The sequence below is a fragment of the Sander lucioperca genome, chromosome 12 (assembly GCF_008315115.2).
Source record: "Sander lucioperca isolate FBNREF2018 chromosome 12, SLUC_FBN_1.2, whole genome shotgun sequence".
NCBI lineage: Eukaryota > Metazoa > Chordata > Actinopteri > Perciformes > Percidae > Sander > Sander lucioperca.
Window position 1 is genome coordinate 8,502,383 of NC_050184.1, and position 18,952 is coordinate 8,521,334.

Sequence of the window (18,952 nt, forward strand, 5' to 3'; positions counted from 1 at the left end):
CAGCGAGGGTTTGCTTTTTTATGTTGTTCGAGACATCAGATAAACCAGGTTTTGGGTTACGGGTGGCTAAACCATCAAATCTAGACACGCACTCATTAAATTAGTTGTTTAGCTTGCTTTTAATCTTAGTTTGCTGCTGTTTGCTCTTTGCTTTGTATGCCATTTTTACTTTTCAAACTTCTTCTTTTTTTGAGGAATCTGGATGAAATCTTGCTTGCAAAAGGTGAAAATATTAATCAAGGATTCTGATGCGCATACAGTGTTTCAATTGAAGGGCTCTTGTAAACGTGTATGTTTACTTTTTGTATGTTTACTTTTTGCAAGCAAGGAGCCTTTTTTATTTAACCTTTATTTATTCAGGGAAGGTTCACTGAGGGTTCTTTTGCTGGAACGCCCTGATCACATTCACACAGTTATACATTCATACCTGGAAGCTGCCCAGTACAACCACAGTCTGATCTGCTGGCCACTGAGCAGCTCCACTGGAGCGGTTGGAGCTTAAGGGCCATGCTCAAGGGCACCTCAGTGGTGGTAATGAGGGAGGGACAAGCGCTGCTCTTTCACTTTCCCCACCCAGATTTTTATCCTGTCAGTCTGGGGATTGAACCGACGACCTCTCGGTCACAAGCTCGCTTCTCTAACCTTTAGGCCACCACTGCCCCAAATTTAACAAAGTCAAAAGATGAGTCATAGAGGGGCACTTTAAGCCTCTGAGTCGTCTAGCTTGTCGAGCAGAATTGGAAAAGGCATCAGCATCAAAAACTCCCTTTGACAAAGACCTTCTATTTCCACTTTGTTATTCTAGTTGTCTTTTTCCTGCTTCGTCCTCTGGTCTTCACCATTACAGCCATCCAAATAACTGCAACAGAGTGCTGTCAATGTATGTAACAACCCAAGCACTTATTTTAAAAACGCAACAGTGCAAACATACACACAAATACAGAACACTCACTACAACCCTAAGTATTCACACTCACTCCCAAAAAACGTTGACATTTCTGAACCAAACAATCATTCACTCATCCATTCACTTAGGAGAACTTAAGCGCCAAAAGCCACACAATTCTTTCTCAAGGACGTTTCACTTTGGATTAAATTCAGCAGTATTTCTTCCTCTGTGCCTCCGCTATGTTGCCACAGTACACACTGTACCAAATTCATAAGCACACTGCAAGGTGGAACAGAGGAAGTAATGTAGATACTGTAATCACACGAACGTGTACTGCATACTGTAGATGTGAGTCTGTGAATGATAAATGTTTGATCACTTCTTACTCCTTACTTGGTTCTTTACTCATTGCATTCTATATTTTCTTGTCTCAACTTCTATGTGTACACACACACACACACACACACACACACACACACACACACACACGTATTTAGTCAGCCACCAATTGTGCAAGTTCTCTCACTTAAAAAGATGAGAGGCCTGTAATTTTCATCATAGGTACACTTCAACTATGAGAGACAAAATCCAGAAAATCACACATTGTAGGATTTTTAATGAATTTATTGGTAAATTATGGCGGAAAATAAGTATTTGGTCATTAACAAAAGTTCATCTCAATACTTTGTTATATACCCTTTGTTGGCAATGACAGAGGTCAAAAGTTTTCTGTAAGTCTTCACAAGGTTTTCACACACTGTTGCTGGTATTTTGGCCCATTCCTCCATGCAGATCTCCTCTAGAGCAGTGATGTTTTGGGGCTGTTGCTGGGCAACACGGACTTTCAACTCCCTCCAAAGATTTTATATGGGGTTGAGATCTGGAGACTGGCTAGGCCACAATTGGACCTTGAAATGCTTCTTACGAAGCCACTCCTTCGTTGCCCGGGCAGTGTGTTTGGGATCATTGTCATGCTGAAAAACCCAGCCAATCTTCAATGCCCTTGCTGATGGAAGGAGGTTTTCACTCAAAATCTCACGATACATGGCCCCATTCATTCTTTCCTTTACACGGATCAGTCGTCCTGGTCCCTTTGCAGAAAAACAGCCCCAAAGCATGATGTTTCCACCCCCATGCTTCACAGTAGGTATGGTGTTCTTTGGATGCAACTCAGCATTCTTTCTCCTCCAAACACGACGAGTTGAGTTTTTACCAAAAAGTTTTCATCTGACCATATCACATTCTCCCTATCCTCTTCTGGATCATCCAAATGCTCTCTAGCAAACCTCAGACGGGCCTGGACATGTACTGGCTTAAGCAGGGGGACACGTCTGGCACTGCAGGATTTGAGTCCCTGGCGGCGTAGTGTATTACTGATGGTAGCCTTTGTTACTTTGGTCCCAGCTCTCTGCAGGTCATTCACTAGGTCCCCCCGTGTGGTTCTGGGATTTTTGCTCACCGTTCTTGTGATCATTTTGACCCCACGGGGTGAGATCTTGCATGGAGCCCAGGATCGAGGGAGATTATCAGTGGTCTTGTATGTCTTCCATTTTCTTATAATTTTTCCCACAGTTGATTTCTTCACACCAAGCTGCTTACCTATTGCAGATTCAGTCTTCCCAGCCTGGTGCAGGTCTACAGTCTTGTTTCTGGTGTCCTTTGACAGCTCTTTGGTCTTGGCCATAGTGGAGTTTGGAGTGGGACTGTTTGAGGTTGTGGACAGGTGTCTTTTATACTGATAACAAGTTCAAACAGGTGCCATTAATACAGGTAACGAGTGGAGGACAGAGGAGCCTCTTAAAGAAGAAGTTACAGGTCTGTGAGGGCCAGAAATCTTGCTTGTTTGTAGGTGACCAAACACTTATTTTACCAAGGAATTTACCAATAAATTCATTAAAAATCCTACAATGTGATTTTCTGGATTTTTTTTTCTCATTTTGTCTCTCATAGTTGAAGTGTACCTATGATGAAAATTACAGGCCTCTCTCATCTTTTTAAGTGGGAGAACTTGCACAATTGGTGGTGGCTGACTAAATACTTTTTTGCCCCACTGTATATATATATATATATATATATATATATCCTTCTGCCCCACCCTCTGAGTCTTTCAACATCTCACTACATGCTCTCTGCTGTAGGTGTCCCCTTTTCCATACCGTACTGAGGATGTGGATGGTCAGGTCTGTTCCAAACCTTGAATACTAAACAGTGTAATGCTGTTCATGTTGTCAACAGAATTTCATTCAACGCTACAAAATAATTGCTTAACCGCCAATTGAGGATTCCTCATTTTCCTCAGCAACATGTTACAGACAGACTCTGGAGCTGACTCTGCAACATTTTGGCATAAAGACAGAAAGTCAACTGTTCACCTAACATCAGCAAAACAAAGGAGCTGATTGTGGACTACAGGAAGAAACAGAGAGACAGACACGCCCCCATCTTCAACTACGGGACTACAGTGGAGAGAGTCAGCACCTTCAGGTTATATATATATTCATTATGCATATACATATACTACATGCATGTTTACATTCAGCTTATTCATTTGCAATTACTGTCTTCCAAACATTTATCCTACCTTGTCATATTTTATCCCTATATTTGAACTTGCACTATTTTATGTCTTATGTATTACATTCTCATTTTGTTTTTTAAAAATCCTTGATTATGCGGCACGTTTTCTTAAAAAATGCGATGGAATATGCGGGATATTTATGCAATTTTATGCGATGAAATTGCGGGAACTTGCAAAAATTGCGGAAACTTGCAAAAACTGCGGTTTCATCATGGCTTCATCGCGGGGTTTGCAGCTTTTCGATGATGTTCACGTAGCGTAATCACGTCACTTCATAACGTTCCCATGGCAACAGGGGGAAATGGCTGCTCTTGTGTGAAGTAAACGCAACATTTTTCAAATGCTAAGATATATGTGACCTTTTTGCAACGAAAATGCGGGGATTATGAAATCATGCAAGCCCCGCATATTTTGCGCAGAAATCGGCAATTTATGCAGCAAAAGTGCGGGGTATTTGAAAAAATGCAGCCCCCACATAAATATGCACACTTTGGCTGATTATGCGTTGAATTATGCGTTCGCATAATCGCGTTTTTCTGGAGGGACTGATAAATAACTTGAAACTTGAAACTAATGAGCTGCTCAACCTAAAATCTGGAAATTAAAAGAAGAAGTTGGACTCACCACCATGAACGTTGTTGTGTAGTGTGCAGTCAGAAGGGGCCACCAAATGGATCAGGCTGGACTGGCTGAAACCAACTGTGTATTGTTCTGCAAACACACAAACACACACAACAAATGAAATGTGAAGAAGAAAAAAAACTTGCTAGTGTGTATTTTGTCCAAGCAAACCAACACAGACATAAACTACATGCTTTTGTATGGTGCCCTGCCAAAGTCACTGTACTGACATGCAGCCTGCAAAAGCAATTTAACATACCTTTTGGTGAATCATCTGCGGTTGAGTGAGCATGACAAATTTACAGAATTAGTTATTAATCTTACTATCACGATGATTGAAATCATTTACAGAGCAAATATATGTGCCTTTAATCAACTTAACTGTTATTTAACAAAATTGGATGTTCTTTCTCGAGTGTCCAATATACAGTATGTATCGTAATGTTTAATGGAAGACAGGATAGCAACAGTGCACCATAGTACATTAATTACTGAAAGCACAAGAGGGATTCTTCACCTACTTTATAGCCTGTTCACATTATATTACCTCAGTATTTAGCAATTATACATCAATCTAAATAACACCACACCAACTGTTCAGACATATTAAACAATTATCAGAGCAAGCTAAAATAAAATGTCTTACACTGAAGAAAATATTTGCTTTTGACATCATGCTGCAGTACGTTATTACAGCACTGAGTTGCAAAAGGCACAGCGATGGAAATATTGACACAGAACACGGTGTCCTGTATTATTTGGACCTGAATGTTCTCCTGTTCCTACAACCACTAAGCCTACTTAAATTCCTGCACATTGATTGAACAACAAAAAAATTATATTAATTCAGGCTCAAATAGGTCTATGCAGTGCCTCTGTGTTAAGTGGAGCTGTTACAGAAGTTGCAGGTTAAATCACAATGACCCTTTTGACGACAATGTTAGCATCAATCATAACAGACATGAGTGAATTTCAGCTGATATTTGCAACGTCTTTCTATCCACGTGGGAGCAAGAACATTATGTACACCTTCTGTTGTACAGTATGTTAACTGCATGTTAGGATTTGGTTTGAGGCATTTAGTGTAGGATGTTACCTGGGTTGGGTGGAAGTGGCACCACTTCATCAATCCTCGCTTTGGTTTCCAGCCTCTCCAGCTTCTGAGCCTCGTAGCGCTTTCTGCCCTGCTCCTCTTCTTCTGCAGTGGCATACTACCGATACAGCATATACAGTATAAACATGTGCACAGGTGGACACACCCACTCAAATACCTGTCTCTGCGTGGAGTAATGCAGGTAAAGTTTATGACATTGACATTTAAAGCTATAGTACGTAGTTTCTGCTGCCACCATGAGGAATTCTAAGTAATGACAACAAAACTGTCGGCGTGTCCACATGATACAAGCCTTCCATGACAGCGCCCCCCCCCCCCCCCCACCCAACGCAGTTGCTAGTAGCCAAGGAGGAAATAGAGGATTAAAAAAAACATGGACTCTTCAGAAGAGGTAATTATCTTCACTCGAGTTTCTGCGCGGGAAAGTCACCGGACGCCCCAATCTTCTGAACATAGCCATACTAAGAAATGCAGAGAGAGTTGTGTGGACCTGATAGTCTTAATTAGCTTTGTAGCAACTCATTGAGCAATGGCTGGAATGTTACGGACGTTCATTAATATCAAAATGTTACACACTAAAGCTTTAAGACAAACAAGACAAGTGAAATGGACTTTTCACACAGATAGAGACAGAGAGAAGCTGACAGGTAAAATGCCAAACTTCGGTCCATGAAGGTCAGAGCAACCAAGTTTCCATGTACCTTGATGGGTGGAACATCCATGATCTTTTCGACATTCGCCAGAGAGCAGGGGACGTACCACAGCGCTGCCTTGTTGGCCAGCTTTTTGGCACCTGCAGTCACAGAAGAAGGCTGAATTATTGTACAGAGGGAAATGTCAGTTTGGAATTTTACAGCTTTCTTCCACCAAATACAACAGACACAATCTACTCTGAGTTTTGTGACTGGTTAACCAATAAGCAACACGTTTTGACATGTCTTTTAAATAAAACAATAGAGCAAACCATTTTGAAATAGCTGTTGTCAAAACAGACATTTTTATTAACACCCCACTAAAAGCCCATCCAGTTTTTTTAACAAATCCAGTGGTGCTGCCTGAAGATTAGTCTGTCTTCTGCAGACAAAGGAGCAGAAAACAAATGAGGTATTTGTTCAAAAGACAATCATTCACGTCTATTCAGAACACAAGCTTACATTCACCAAACGCAGTCCCTTGGTTAGTGCAAGGTTTAGCATAACCCTGAATCCTGAACTTTCTGCATTGTCATGTTGTAATTATAAAATGGATGAAATAATACTGCAACTCACTCATAATATTCGTCTTTCAAAACATACAGATGCACGTAGTTTTTGTTTGTGAGGTGTTGTCTTGTGTGACGATTGAAAAGGATGATGATGTAGGGTGAAAATATAAGATGTCAACTGAAAAATTCCATAAAATCTGACACCGTTACCATTTCAACGTCTATCTTTTAGTCTCAAAATGGCCATGTTCTTTACCCAAACCTCATTTGGACTGACAAGTAAATAAAAAAATACTTGAATTTATTTATACTGTAGGTCTAAGCTAATCTTTGGGGCAAAGTGACCAGCTATTAGTGATAAGAAAGTTCCTCAGGTCAGTAAATAATGTTCATTATTCGAGTATTTTTTTATATTAGTAGTAGTTTAACTGTTTAGATATTTAAAGTATCATATGTTATTTTTTGTCTTGAATATCTTGGGAAAATGATGAAATAAGTGCTGACACTAACATTTTATCCCTTAGATTTCCTCTCTTGCGAATCCCTAAATAAACCCATCTTCATCATCAATGAGGGAAGCACACGTGCACCTGTCTTCCTGAGGATAGATATATGGTCTGGTATTTCCCTATGCCTCCATACAGTACATGCCACATTTTGGTGGTTGGAGGCATTATCTCTGCCTTCCCACAGAAAGCAAAAGATCAGAAAGAAATCTTTTCAGAAGAGCAAAAAAGATCTGAGGACAAAACTCATGGAAATCATATCTCATAGCAAACCGGCGGAGAGGTTGCCATAGCGATATCTTTTCTATTCTGCTTACAATTTTTCCTCTTAATTCGTTAACACAGAGAGAGAGAGAGAGAGAGAGAGAGAGAGAGAGAGAGAGAGAGATGGGCTATTTTGAGGTTGTGTTGTTATGGCACACAAGGGAGGCACACAGATTAAAGACAGCACAGGGTCAGCAGATTCAGATGAAATCACTCGTCTTATAGTGTTAAAGGCTAGTACTTGTGGCTGCAGCAGAAGTTTTTTTTAATTGTTGCTTTGCCCATATTTAATCTATACTTGTGCTAAATAAAAATAGGACAACTCATAAATAAATAAAAATCGTAATGAAAATGAAGAATTGGGACATTATTACTGTGTGCACTTTGATCAATGGTAAGCCAGGCAGAGACTTTGCAGAAGGAGATGTAAAGTTAAGGGAAGAGAGTGGGAGCAGAGGCTTATGGCAGGCTACTCTTGGGGAATAACATTTGCATTTTACACCCGAGTTAAAACCGTGCAGACAGCCGAGCTGTGTTGCCATGCCGACCACGCTTCTTTCCTCCTCCTCTCATTGGCTCCTGCCCTTGCCAGCAACCAGGAAGTTGCCCACAGGAGAAAGGCATATTTACATATTCTTGACTCTACCAAGACTGAGTGACTCCAGTCTGTTATTAGCTCCTGCTGGACCTTTTAAGTCAACTGTGTTTAGGATGGAGGGAGGGAGAGGAGGAGTGAGAGAGGGACGGAGGGCAAAAAACCATTCCCAGTCCTACCGACGACCTTTTTGACCAGAATGTAAATAGGGAACTGGCTTTGAATTTCAAATCCCCCTGCATCAAATTAAGACAATGTCAATGTACGACCATGTCATTGCCTGGACTGCAAGTTCACAGTGTGTGTAATAAAACAGCACATATTACTCCCCATTATGCATGCAGTATAATGCACATTGTAAAGGGAAAAGCAAATTGAGACAGACACTGAGATTATTGTATGTGTTTCTTTGTGATTACAGAGAACTGAATTCAGTCACGAAGGAGAGGTTTCAGCTAGCAGGGGGGACAGCTGGCTTACTTAGTTTGCATTAATGAATTAGTGAATCGGAAGGTTTTGGCTGCATCCACCCTTAACACAAGCTCCACAAATCTGCTCACTCAAGTTTCCACAGTCTATGGCACATTGACTTTGTGCATGTTTTTCAAGTTCATCTACTGGCAGCTTTAGAACGATGAATGTAAACGGGCACTCTGGCAGCTATGGTGACAGCTGAAACATATGGCACCTGGCAGTGGTGGTACTTTCTTTTTAATTGATGGTGTATTGGCGCAGCAGTGCATTGAGTGCATATAAGTGCAAGAAGACAACTGCCTGTGAGCGGCAGGATATTACACAGGAGACAATCCAACTATGGGAGTATAATGTCAGCAAACAGAAAGCACTTTAGTATAAGCAGTAATAAAATATACTGACGTAAGCGTAGCAACAATGGAAACCACAGTGTTTTTGCACTACTGCAAAACAAATCAAATTAATCAGACGGTCTGCGTTTACTCGACTCTCAGCTTTCAACTTTCAGCTTATTATGGGACAAAAATCCAGCAAATCAGGTTGTCACTACAAAACAAACTGCACCTGTAGCTTTTGTCGAGCAGCCATAGACATAGGCAGACTGTGCTTTTATTTTAACATTTATTTTAATAGACAGCAGAATTCCCAAACACTATGCTCTGTCATATTTAATTATAAATCAGAGCATTTATGGGTACTGATTTAAGTGTTCACATGGGTGCTTAAGTGTGGGAAGCGTCCCTCCAGCACTACTTATGATCATCCAATCCCTTTTACTCTAAGTTTAAGGCATCAATCATTACTTCATACGATTTTGGAAATTTCCAAAATGCACATTGTTCTCAAAGACTTGTCCTGAATTTCAGTCTGCACTACCCTAAGATTGTTAATCTCTCATCTTGTTGTTCCTTTCCTTCTCTTTTTTCCTCTATCTTCACAATGTCTTTCCCTTTCCATCCACTTTGCCCTCATCCATTTCTTTCACCTCAAGCAGATTCACTTGATTTATCGCTGTCTTCTACCCGTTCACCCCTCCGCTCTGCCTCTTGACTCTTGCCTACAACCTTTCAATCTTCCTCTGAGCAGAAAAAAAACTGTTTTCTTTTCTCCTTTCTGAACACCATGTTCCAGGCTCAGAGACAGTGCGGCGAAGACCATTTTTAGTGCTTGATCCCCATGATCAAACCCAAACATTTTCCATTGTGCTGAGCCAAGGCTCCATTACTTTTAATTGCACTACAGGCCCACTGTGGGATGTTACAGCCTGATAGGAATAGATGAAATCATGCCAGGAGTAGAGTTTTTGGAGAGAAAAGGAATATCCAATACTCATTTTGAGCATTAAGCTGGGCTGCATTGAGTGATTTTACATAAACAGAATTTTCTGTTGTACTCAATGACCTTTAATCTGTTGCAGTGTTGTCTGTCTTGTGACAGACCTCAGTTATGCCCTCAGGAACCTCTGTGCTCCAAAAGTCAAACCAGCCTCATTTGTAATTACTAAAGGCCTTACAGTATTTTTTTTTTTATTTTACATCTTTTATTCAATGTTTAAATTTAGATTTGATAGATTTTACATTATACAAATTACACATCTTATTTATCCTGCTGTGGGTGTTAATGACTGGACAATAGAATGATAAAAAAGCATGAATAATTGTGTTTAATGAGCTGCAGAGCTTAAAGTGCCCATATTATGAAAAAATCACTTTTTCTGGGATTTGGGGTGTTATGTTGTGTCTCTGGTGCTTCCACACACATACAAACTTTGAAAAAAATCCATCCATGCTGTTTAGAGTGAGATACAGTTTCTGAATGTGTCCTGCCTTCAGTTTCTGGGTGAGCTGTTCAAAATCGGCACGGCTTGTGACGTCACAAGCCGAAACGAGCAGGCTAACCGCAACCATTAGCTCGTAGCGTTAGCATGCTAACGCTATGGCTAACGCTAGCATGCTAACGCTAGCATGCTACCTCGTTCTCAATAGCAAAGCACTGCTACAACATACACAAGTTCACCATAATCTACAAACGAACTAATTACATGTGCGCCCTCATTTAGAAGTCTCCCAGCTAATCCTGCCTTGTAACTGAGCAAAGTTGTAGAAACAGCCTTTCTTTTACTGTCTATGGAGCTAGCTAGCTGACATGATCTACATCTGAGCTACTGGGCATGTGCAGTGCAATCAAAGATAGTACAGAAGAAGAAGAAGAAAAGAGGTCTCACTCTGTAGCTAAAACAGAGACCAGCTGAAAAGAGGATCTGCAGCAGTGAGAGAGAGCACTGCAGTACAACACAAATATGGTGTTTTTTGAAAATTAAACCATGTAAACCTATTCTGGTACAACCTTAAAATACAATTATGAACCTGAAAATGAGCATAATATGGCTGCTTTAATATAAATCTAAAACAATATTTGTGTTAATACAATACAATAATGTGTGTGTGTGTGTGTGTGTGTGTGTGTGTGTGTGTGTCCCTCGTTTAGTACATGCAGTTGTGTGATCCACCAAGAACATGGCTGCATCCCACAATGCATTGCTCTCAACTCTGTCTATGCATATGTGTGTGTTTGTAGAGGGGGCAGGATCTGTGTATGCTGTGTTTATGCAAATGTGTGCCTGAGTGTACATGCAATACAAGCATCATTACCTTTGCAGGAATTTTGTGTACAAGTGTGTTTGTTCCAAGGGTGGCTGTGCACAAACACGTGTGTATTCACACATGAATGTTCAGTGTTTTTTCTGTGTGTGGCCATTTTACATCTGCAGCTCTTGTGCGCGTGTGCAAAAGCCCTATTGTGTGTGCATGCAGTTCTCTAACGTGTCTATCCATGTACGTAGGATCGGCGTTTGTGTGTGTGTGTGTGTGTGTGTGTGTGTGTGTGTGTGTGTGTGTGTGTGTGTGTGTGTGTGTGTGTGAGAGTAGTTTTAGAGGCATGTATGTGTATTTTCATGCATTTTTGTACATACAGGGGTAAATGCAAATCTGTGTGCCAATGTGTGTGGGTCTGTGTGCGAGTGTGCATGTGTGTATGCTAGTGTGCATGTGCAATCCCCCAGCAGGGACAATCATCACGGCTCGTGCCCACAGTAGGCAGCCTTCCCCTGGGGGGCCATGACTGAGGCCTGCCTGACGAGATGCTGCCTGACTGACTGTGGAACCTGGGTGCTTGCCTCCTCCCCCAACACACACACAGACACACACACACACACACGTGAAATAAAGATGAATGCATTAATACAAAGATGCATGCACATAGAGTGTATCTACATAGTGTCACAGTATACAAGGAGCATGCACGTTTATATATACACAAAGTTGCAAAAACATGCATGGCTGCACAAACACAGACCCTCTAATGTAAACAAAGGTGCATAAAAAATATTAACATAAACCAAATCTACAACCAAGCAGTATAATGCCTTCTTCCTGTCCAAGCCATCCATTAATCTTTTGCCTGAGAAAAGATCTGGCCAAAACGTATAAAACCCAGTCCTGCCTCAGTATGAGACTTCTTTTAGAAAGTAAAGAAGTGTGTCTGTTCAGTATGTGACTGTGTGGGTGTGAGAATGTGTAGGTGTGTTACTTTTTCTATGCAGAATGTGTCAGCCTGTGCATATCAGACTCTGTATGCACGTAGGTCATCTCTACACAACCGCATGTGTGTGTCAGTATGTGTCGGGTACGTGCGTGCGTCGGGTCAGAGCATGTGTGCAGGTACATCCACTTGGCGTCCGTGTCTGACTAGGCTACAGTGTGTGAGGCCTGACGCTAAGCCGACATGACAGAAGCAAATAATGTCTGCTCCCGTTATCTTCTCTTCCCCCTCGGCCCCGCAGGAACCTTTTAAAGGGCCAAACACTGATGAAATCACACACACATATCTATGCACATGCATGCATGTATGCAGTACAGATGCACACATACTGTGTCACGCATGCACATCATCCAAACACACATTCACTGAATTATGCATCTAAATGCAAGGCGCAAAGAGAAACACACACATCTAACGTAACCTTTCTCAGTTATTAACATATAAATCTACCTTCAAAAACCCAAACATGTACACAAACGTGCTCAACCATTTATTTACCCAACCCTACATAATGTGAACAGGAATGCATAATACGTCTAAGGTGTGGATAAACATTAATTCATAAAAACACACAGACATCCATCCATAAGTTTATATGGATAGCAGCTGTGTCAACTCAAATTCACACACCCATAAATACAACCTTCTTCCTATAATTATGACCTAATAGAGCACCAAGTAGCAGCCTCTCCTCTGACTCTCCTCTTAATGTCAAAGTTGCCTGTATTTCTGATTTGAGGACATGAACTTATCTGCTCACTCTACACAGTACTGGAAAAAATTCTTTATATACTGGTATTCTAATTCATTTCCCTACATTGGGATATATATTTAATATGTGTTGCACTTTTTGTCTTTGTTAAATACGAATCAGGGTGACAGCAGAGTTCGTATTTATAATTTAAGCAGATGTTGAGCATTGGCTATCAAGTGACCTGCATCTGTTTCTATTCTATTTTATCACAGAATAATCTACAATCCTTTGTGATTATAAAATGCTAATATGGTGAGAATGTTAAGATGTGTGTTTTTTTTTTAAATATGTATCTAAAAGTGCAAATATATTTTACAAGACAAGAGGGTTTACAAGGCTGACTCTGTTTATAACACTGTTTTTGCCCAATATATGAATAAATAGAATATAGGAAGAAACACTGGATCACTGCACTAAATCATAAATCCCGTATTGTGCATCAAATGATGAGTGTATTCTGTTCATCAGCTCTCTTTCTGATCTCCCCACTTCAGGGTCCTTCCTGACAGGGCATGTAGAGTAGCAGGCTGTCCGTGCGGATGCCTGTATGTATGTATGTTGCTCCCTACCTGTCATCTCATATCTTTGCCTCCGCCTCCGTCAACCTACTTCCAGCCCAGCAACCAGCCAACCAACCAGTACAAGCCCGTTGCTAGGGCAACGGCTGTCTAGGGGATACTTCTTTTGTTTCTCACACCTCCTTTCCTTCATCCTTCTATCTCACTCTCTTTCTTCCTCTTTTATTCCCTCTGCTAATTTTTTACCCATCAATATGTGTCTGCCTCTCTCCTCACATCTGTCTTTATGTCTCACTCCCTCATTCTGTTTCCTTCTCTGTCTCTTACACTCTTGAAGATGGACAGATTGCTCTGATGCCTTAGTGCCGCCTAAATACAAATTCATAAAAAAATATTATTCTTAATATCCTATGCTACTGAAACTCATTCAAATCAGCATTGCCATGATATATTGTGCGCGAGTGTCTATACATGTATTAATAGGTGTAGTCATCTTCTCTACCACTTTTACATGAATTCAAGCAGTTACAGTTTGGTCAGCACATTGCATGTGGTTGTTACAGACTGTGCATCACTGTTGCCACTGGCATTTAAAGGTTCAGAGATAACGCTAGGTCAGCCCAATGTGATCCTCACTGCGTCTTTACTCATAGGGACTCTGGGCAGTGTGTGTGTGTGTGTGTGTGTGTGTGTGTGTGTGTGTGTGTGTGTGTGTGTGTGTGTGTGTGTGTGTGTGTGTGTGTGTGTGTGTGTGTGTGTGTGTGTGTGTGCGTGTCCTACAGTATGTGTGCGCATGCTTTTAATGTGTACATAGCACACATTAAATGTGCACATATGTTAATAATTAATAAGAATTTCAGACTGCTTCACTTGGCAAACGTTCTAAAACTGGAAATCAACATGGCTCTTAGTTTCTATTCCCCCGTCACAGCACTGTAATGCAGCGCCTCATGAAACAGGTGTTTCATCTTTCATGCTTTTCAGGACTGTGTTACTTACTGTGTGCTGCCCTCTACAGGTCAAACAGCAGAACAGCACAATGAAGTCTTTCCTTTTGTGCAAAGTGAAATACTGTATCCAGCATTTGGACAACTTAGACTTTAGACTTTTCAACAACAAATATTTGACCAATAATACAAACAAATAGTGATGGAAATAGATTAAAGATTCCACAGTAGCTTCACAGCATTTAAGAAAATAACTTTTCCAGCCCACATATAGCCAAATTCATGGTACTGAATGATGTAAATTATGTGCATTACAGTGAAATGAAGAGTAAGTACTGTAACAATCTGCAGCCAAAATTATTCTGATTAACACATTTAATACAATTTAATAAGAAACTACAGGTGCACGCAGCATTTTGCAGGGTCAGATCAGTCTCTGTACACAGATAAGTGGCAAAGCACTGGTGCAAATAATGATATATAATAATAATAATAATAATAATAATAATAATAATAATAATAGATTTTGGTCTGAGGACATGAGGAGGACTGAGGGGATTAGGAAATTAATCTACCCTGATTAGTGTAAATAAATATACTTCACAGGCAAATATTGAAAAAGCTTCAGTTTTAGTTTCATGGTCTGGGTATTGTGCATGCTCTCTGTCACACTGTCATGACTGGGACACTTGTATTCATTAATGTTATTACTAACACCAGTGCTTATCAGTGTCTGCTGTACATTCACTCATAAAATGGTAATTAAAAAGAATTGCTTTCAGCTGTGTGATTTAGAAATACTACTGAAACAATATACTATAGAGTGCATGTTTTATGGACACCTGGTAGACAAGTGAATAGGGACATTAAATCATCTTAATTATAAAAAAATTAAATCATATTATAGAATATTTTGCCCCAACAATAATAACTATGTTTCATTAGAATCTACTGGAGTATGAAACATATGTCAAATATACTAGCTGAAATTAAAACTGCAATATGTCAATGTTTCTGTGACTATAGGTGACTAAACATTTCACGTCTCACTCGCTTGCATACATGGTAGCAATCAATTTACTTCTTGAGTCTGTCAGACAATTATTAACGCAGTTAAATAAAAATGAATACACCTTTTAAATGTAATTATTACATTAGTTTTCTGCTTATAATCGTGCTGTCTTCGTACAATCTTAGAGGGTGAAAGATTTTAACTTTTAGAAGTTATTAAAATTATCTGAGCTGCAGAAATCTGCTCTTATATTGAATTATATGGCCTTAAATATATGTGAGACCAAGTGTGGAGCAGGTTAAGTTAAACATAATGCAGTCTATGGTCAAACCTCAGATACAGTATACTTATTGACATGGAGGGGATATCTACAGGACACAGAGGCTGGGTTTGGACTGAACCACATGTGCATTTTAAACTGCAGCTTTTGAAGACACAGCAACAGGGTTTAAGAGACCATGTGATTTTGTTCCAGACACATTTAAACATATTAAATCTTAAACTGCAGCTAAGTTAATAACAACATGACAAAAACAATAGCAACAGTCCCCATGTCTCCTGTTTTGTTTTTGCAGTGGGTGTGGGTGGGTGAGAATGAGGCTAAAGGCTCTATGCTGTGTAGGTAAGGCGGCAGGTTCACACAAAATCATCATCATCATATTCTAACCAGAGGTGTAGCAGCATTATGAATATTACTTCTATGAATAAAGGCAGAATTTTAATAATTCAGCAGAGTATAACATTTCATTTCATTACCCATTTAAACATTACAGTTAAAGAAATGTCTGAACTTTACTATGTGGTATGTGCCTGTTGTAAAAGTATTAAATGCTAGTCACCTGTGAGGAGGTTCTCAGCAATGACTTTGACCTGCACCTCCAGTGAGTGCTTAGAGGTGTAAGTGATCTCAGCGGTTACATGGGCGACCTCGCCAATGAACATGGGGAACAGGAACTCTGTCTTCTCCACACGAACCAGAGCTGCCAAACAACGGTCCTAGAGTGGAGAAACAAAGCAAACCTAAAACTTTTACAAATATCATACACACTTTCACAACAGTAAAGGTCCATTATGTAATATATTTACTATAATAAATCCAAAAATGACCACAATGCGTCATCAGATATTAAGGAAACATGCTAAGTTGAAATACTATCTTTTCTGAAAACAATGCTAATGCCAGTATTTTCTCCTTTTGAAATTTCTGTTCCGTGACGGAATATCTGTTTGGTTTTGGCTGGTGTGTTGTTCGACAGCCAGGCCGGGTTGCCAGATATACCTGTAAAAACGTAAACCAGCGAGCTACAGCTGTAACGTTAGTACAGTCATGAAACAAACATTCTAAAACTGGAACAGCATACGAATGGGATCAACGAAGATATATTCTAACCGACCAAAAAAACACCTGGTATGTTTCTAACAGTTGCGTGACCAGAGACGTAACAAACCCCAGGTAAATATTGGAGATGTATTTGAAAGATAGCTTATATAGCTAGAGTACCCAAGTTGGTTACTCGCAAAAAACAAATTGAGACACAGCCAGTAAAGTGATCCAACTGGTCCTGGCTAACGGGTGCCATGTCATTTCTCCGACGCTCCATTGTTCCGACCTCTCAATAACCCAAAAAATTTCCTTTGTCCTACAGCCCACTAGTCCGAACCCCATTTGTACAGGTCCTATCCCCTGACCAATCGGCTATCCTAACCTTAACCACTCGAGGTCAAATGCCTAACCCCAACCAATCGAGCTGCTTCGTAGAGCGGGTCTTGGCGTGGCCATAGTGGGATTTGTAATTTCGCCACCAGCGGGACGTTGGACTAGTGGGCTGTAGGACCAAAGGGAATTTTTCGGGTAATTGAGAGGTCAGAACAACGGAGCGTCGGAGAAATGGGTAGTCCCCGGCTAACGCTGCCATGCTAACCCTGTTAACCCTGCTAACTGCTAACGTTACTGGAGGACCAGGCTAGCGGGCCACGGCTGTTTACAACGTGTAGCCTGTTCAGCGGCCGTAGCTGACACCTATAAGTTATTTTAAGCCAAGAGAGGGAGGCTGTAAATCGGGAAGAGAGGACCGTGAGTTTGCAGTGTGTTTAGCGATTGTTGCCGTAATTCTAAGCCAATAAAGTGTGTTCAGTCAGGTGGAGAGGACGGCAAGGTAGTGTTAATTTTAGCGGTTCATATCGTAATTCTAAGCCTAGGAAGTGTGTCTGTCCGTCGGGTGGAGAGGACAGCGAGGTTGTTGTGTTTTTAGCAGGGGCGGATTTAGTCATTTTGGGGCCCAAGGCAAACACAGACATGGGGCCCTCTACATCTCATGTTTCCCCCCTTTTGTCAATCCTTATTTTTCTAAGAAAGTCCTACTTGTAACTTCTCTTCAGCAGTCTTCACACAGCAATGATGTCTAGACTTCGGTGGTCAGTTTCAGGTAGAAGGTTTAACAAACTCTGAGTCTAACCCTGATGTCTGAGTTGATTTACCCTGAGATGGGAAGATTTTTCGGTTCCAGAACAGCCGATATGAGTTGGTTCAATCAACTCAGAGTAGGTTCACGGGCGTGCACCACCACAATAAAAAGGCAGCATGAATGGAGCCATGATTCTACGATTCACCATGGTAACAACCACAAACAAACGGGTCGGCGGAAATACTCATGCGCACAAACAGCGAGTTTGAACATGTATTTAGTTAAAAAAGTAAGACGGCGGCTGCTGCTGCAAAAGAGAGATAATTGGTGTGGGAGAAAATTGCTGCTCGAGTCAATGCGTAAGCATTAAAAGTGTATTAATTTCATATTTAATCACAGTTAACTTATAATATTAGCCTACTAGTGAAAACTGGAATTGTATTACACCTATAATTTCATTTGGGTGCAATCCTACTGGCGAAAAAGTAAGCTACTAGGCTACTACTATATCCCATTCTGAGGCTGCAGCACCATGATCATTAACAGAACTATAATTTATAATCATTTATTTCTTTTTTATGTCTCTCACTGGTTTGTGTCCAGGGAACAATACAAAAAACTTTTAAAAAACGTTTCAGAGCGGGTCACACTTTTCTGACGAGTGGCTTTACTATTAGCCTACAGTATGATCTGCATCACCAATAAAGAAAACTGCCGTTTGCAAAAAACGTAATGCGACACAAAGAATCTGCTGGGATGTTAAAGCATGTCCACGATGGTGGATGTTAGTGATATGAGGACGGATAAGGTATCTACATATCTGATGGACTGTGAAAAAAATACCTCTCAAATCGGTTATGTGGAAATGAAAATACATTTAGTCGGGACTCAATATCATCTCCCGACGTAAACTCTCTGTGAAGTAATACAGCTTTTTCATCAACGGGATCGTCAACAAAAGGACATGACATGTTTGAGAAAAAAACGTTTTATAATCTGCCTAACAATAAGTTTTATGTATTAAGTTTTTATTCATGCAGATAACAAACTGCATTAAAATGCGCCTGATACAGACTGAATGAATGAATGAGGAAATGAGAGAGAAGAAACCTCGAGTTTCTCTCAGTCTCTCAGACTGTGTGTGTGTGAGTGAGAGTGTCTGTGTGTGAGTGAGTGTGTGAGTGATTGAGTGTCTGTGTGTGAGTGAGTGAGTGAGTGAGTGAGTGAGTGAGTGAGTGTCTGTGTGTGAGTGAGTGTATCTGTGTGAGAGTGCCTGTGTGGGAGTGTGTGTGTGAGTGAGTGAGTGGGTGAGTGTTTATGTGTGAGTGAGTGTCTGTGTGTGAGTGAGTGAGTGAGTGAGTGTATCTGTGTGAGTGTCTGTGTGTGAGTGAGTGTGTGAGTGTCTGTGTGTGTGTGTGTGTGTGTGTGTGTGTGTGTGTGTGTGTGTGTGTGTGTGTCTGTATTGTCATGT

General features: G+C 40.6%; 1 protein-coding gene across 4 annotated transcripts in view; it reads right to left on the minus strand.

Moving 5' to 3' along the window:
- Window positions 1-18,952, minus strand: part of acot7 (acyl-CoA thioesterase 7) — a 76,964-nt gene that overhangs the window by 45,347 nt on the left and 12,665 nt on the right. For 2 of the 4 annotated variants that reach the window (XM_031286307.2, XM_031286305.2), the window contains exons 3-7: window positions 15,916-16,072; window positions 5,904-5,995; window positions 5,185-5,299; window positions 4,348-4,362; window positions 4,092-4,178 (exon numbers count right to left, since the gene is read on the minus strand). In XM_031286307.2, the coding sequence (XP_031142167.1) occupies window positions 4,092-4,178; window positions 4,348-4,362; window positions 5,185-5,299; window positions 5,904-5,995; window positions 15,916-16,072 (466 nt within the window). The remainder of the gene's footprint in view (window positions 1-4,091; window positions 4,179-4,347; window positions 4,363-5,184; window positions 5,300-5,903; window positions 5,996-15,915; window positions 16,073-18,952) is intronic. The other 2 variants (XM_031286308.2, XM_031286306.2) reach the window with 1 other exon arrangement.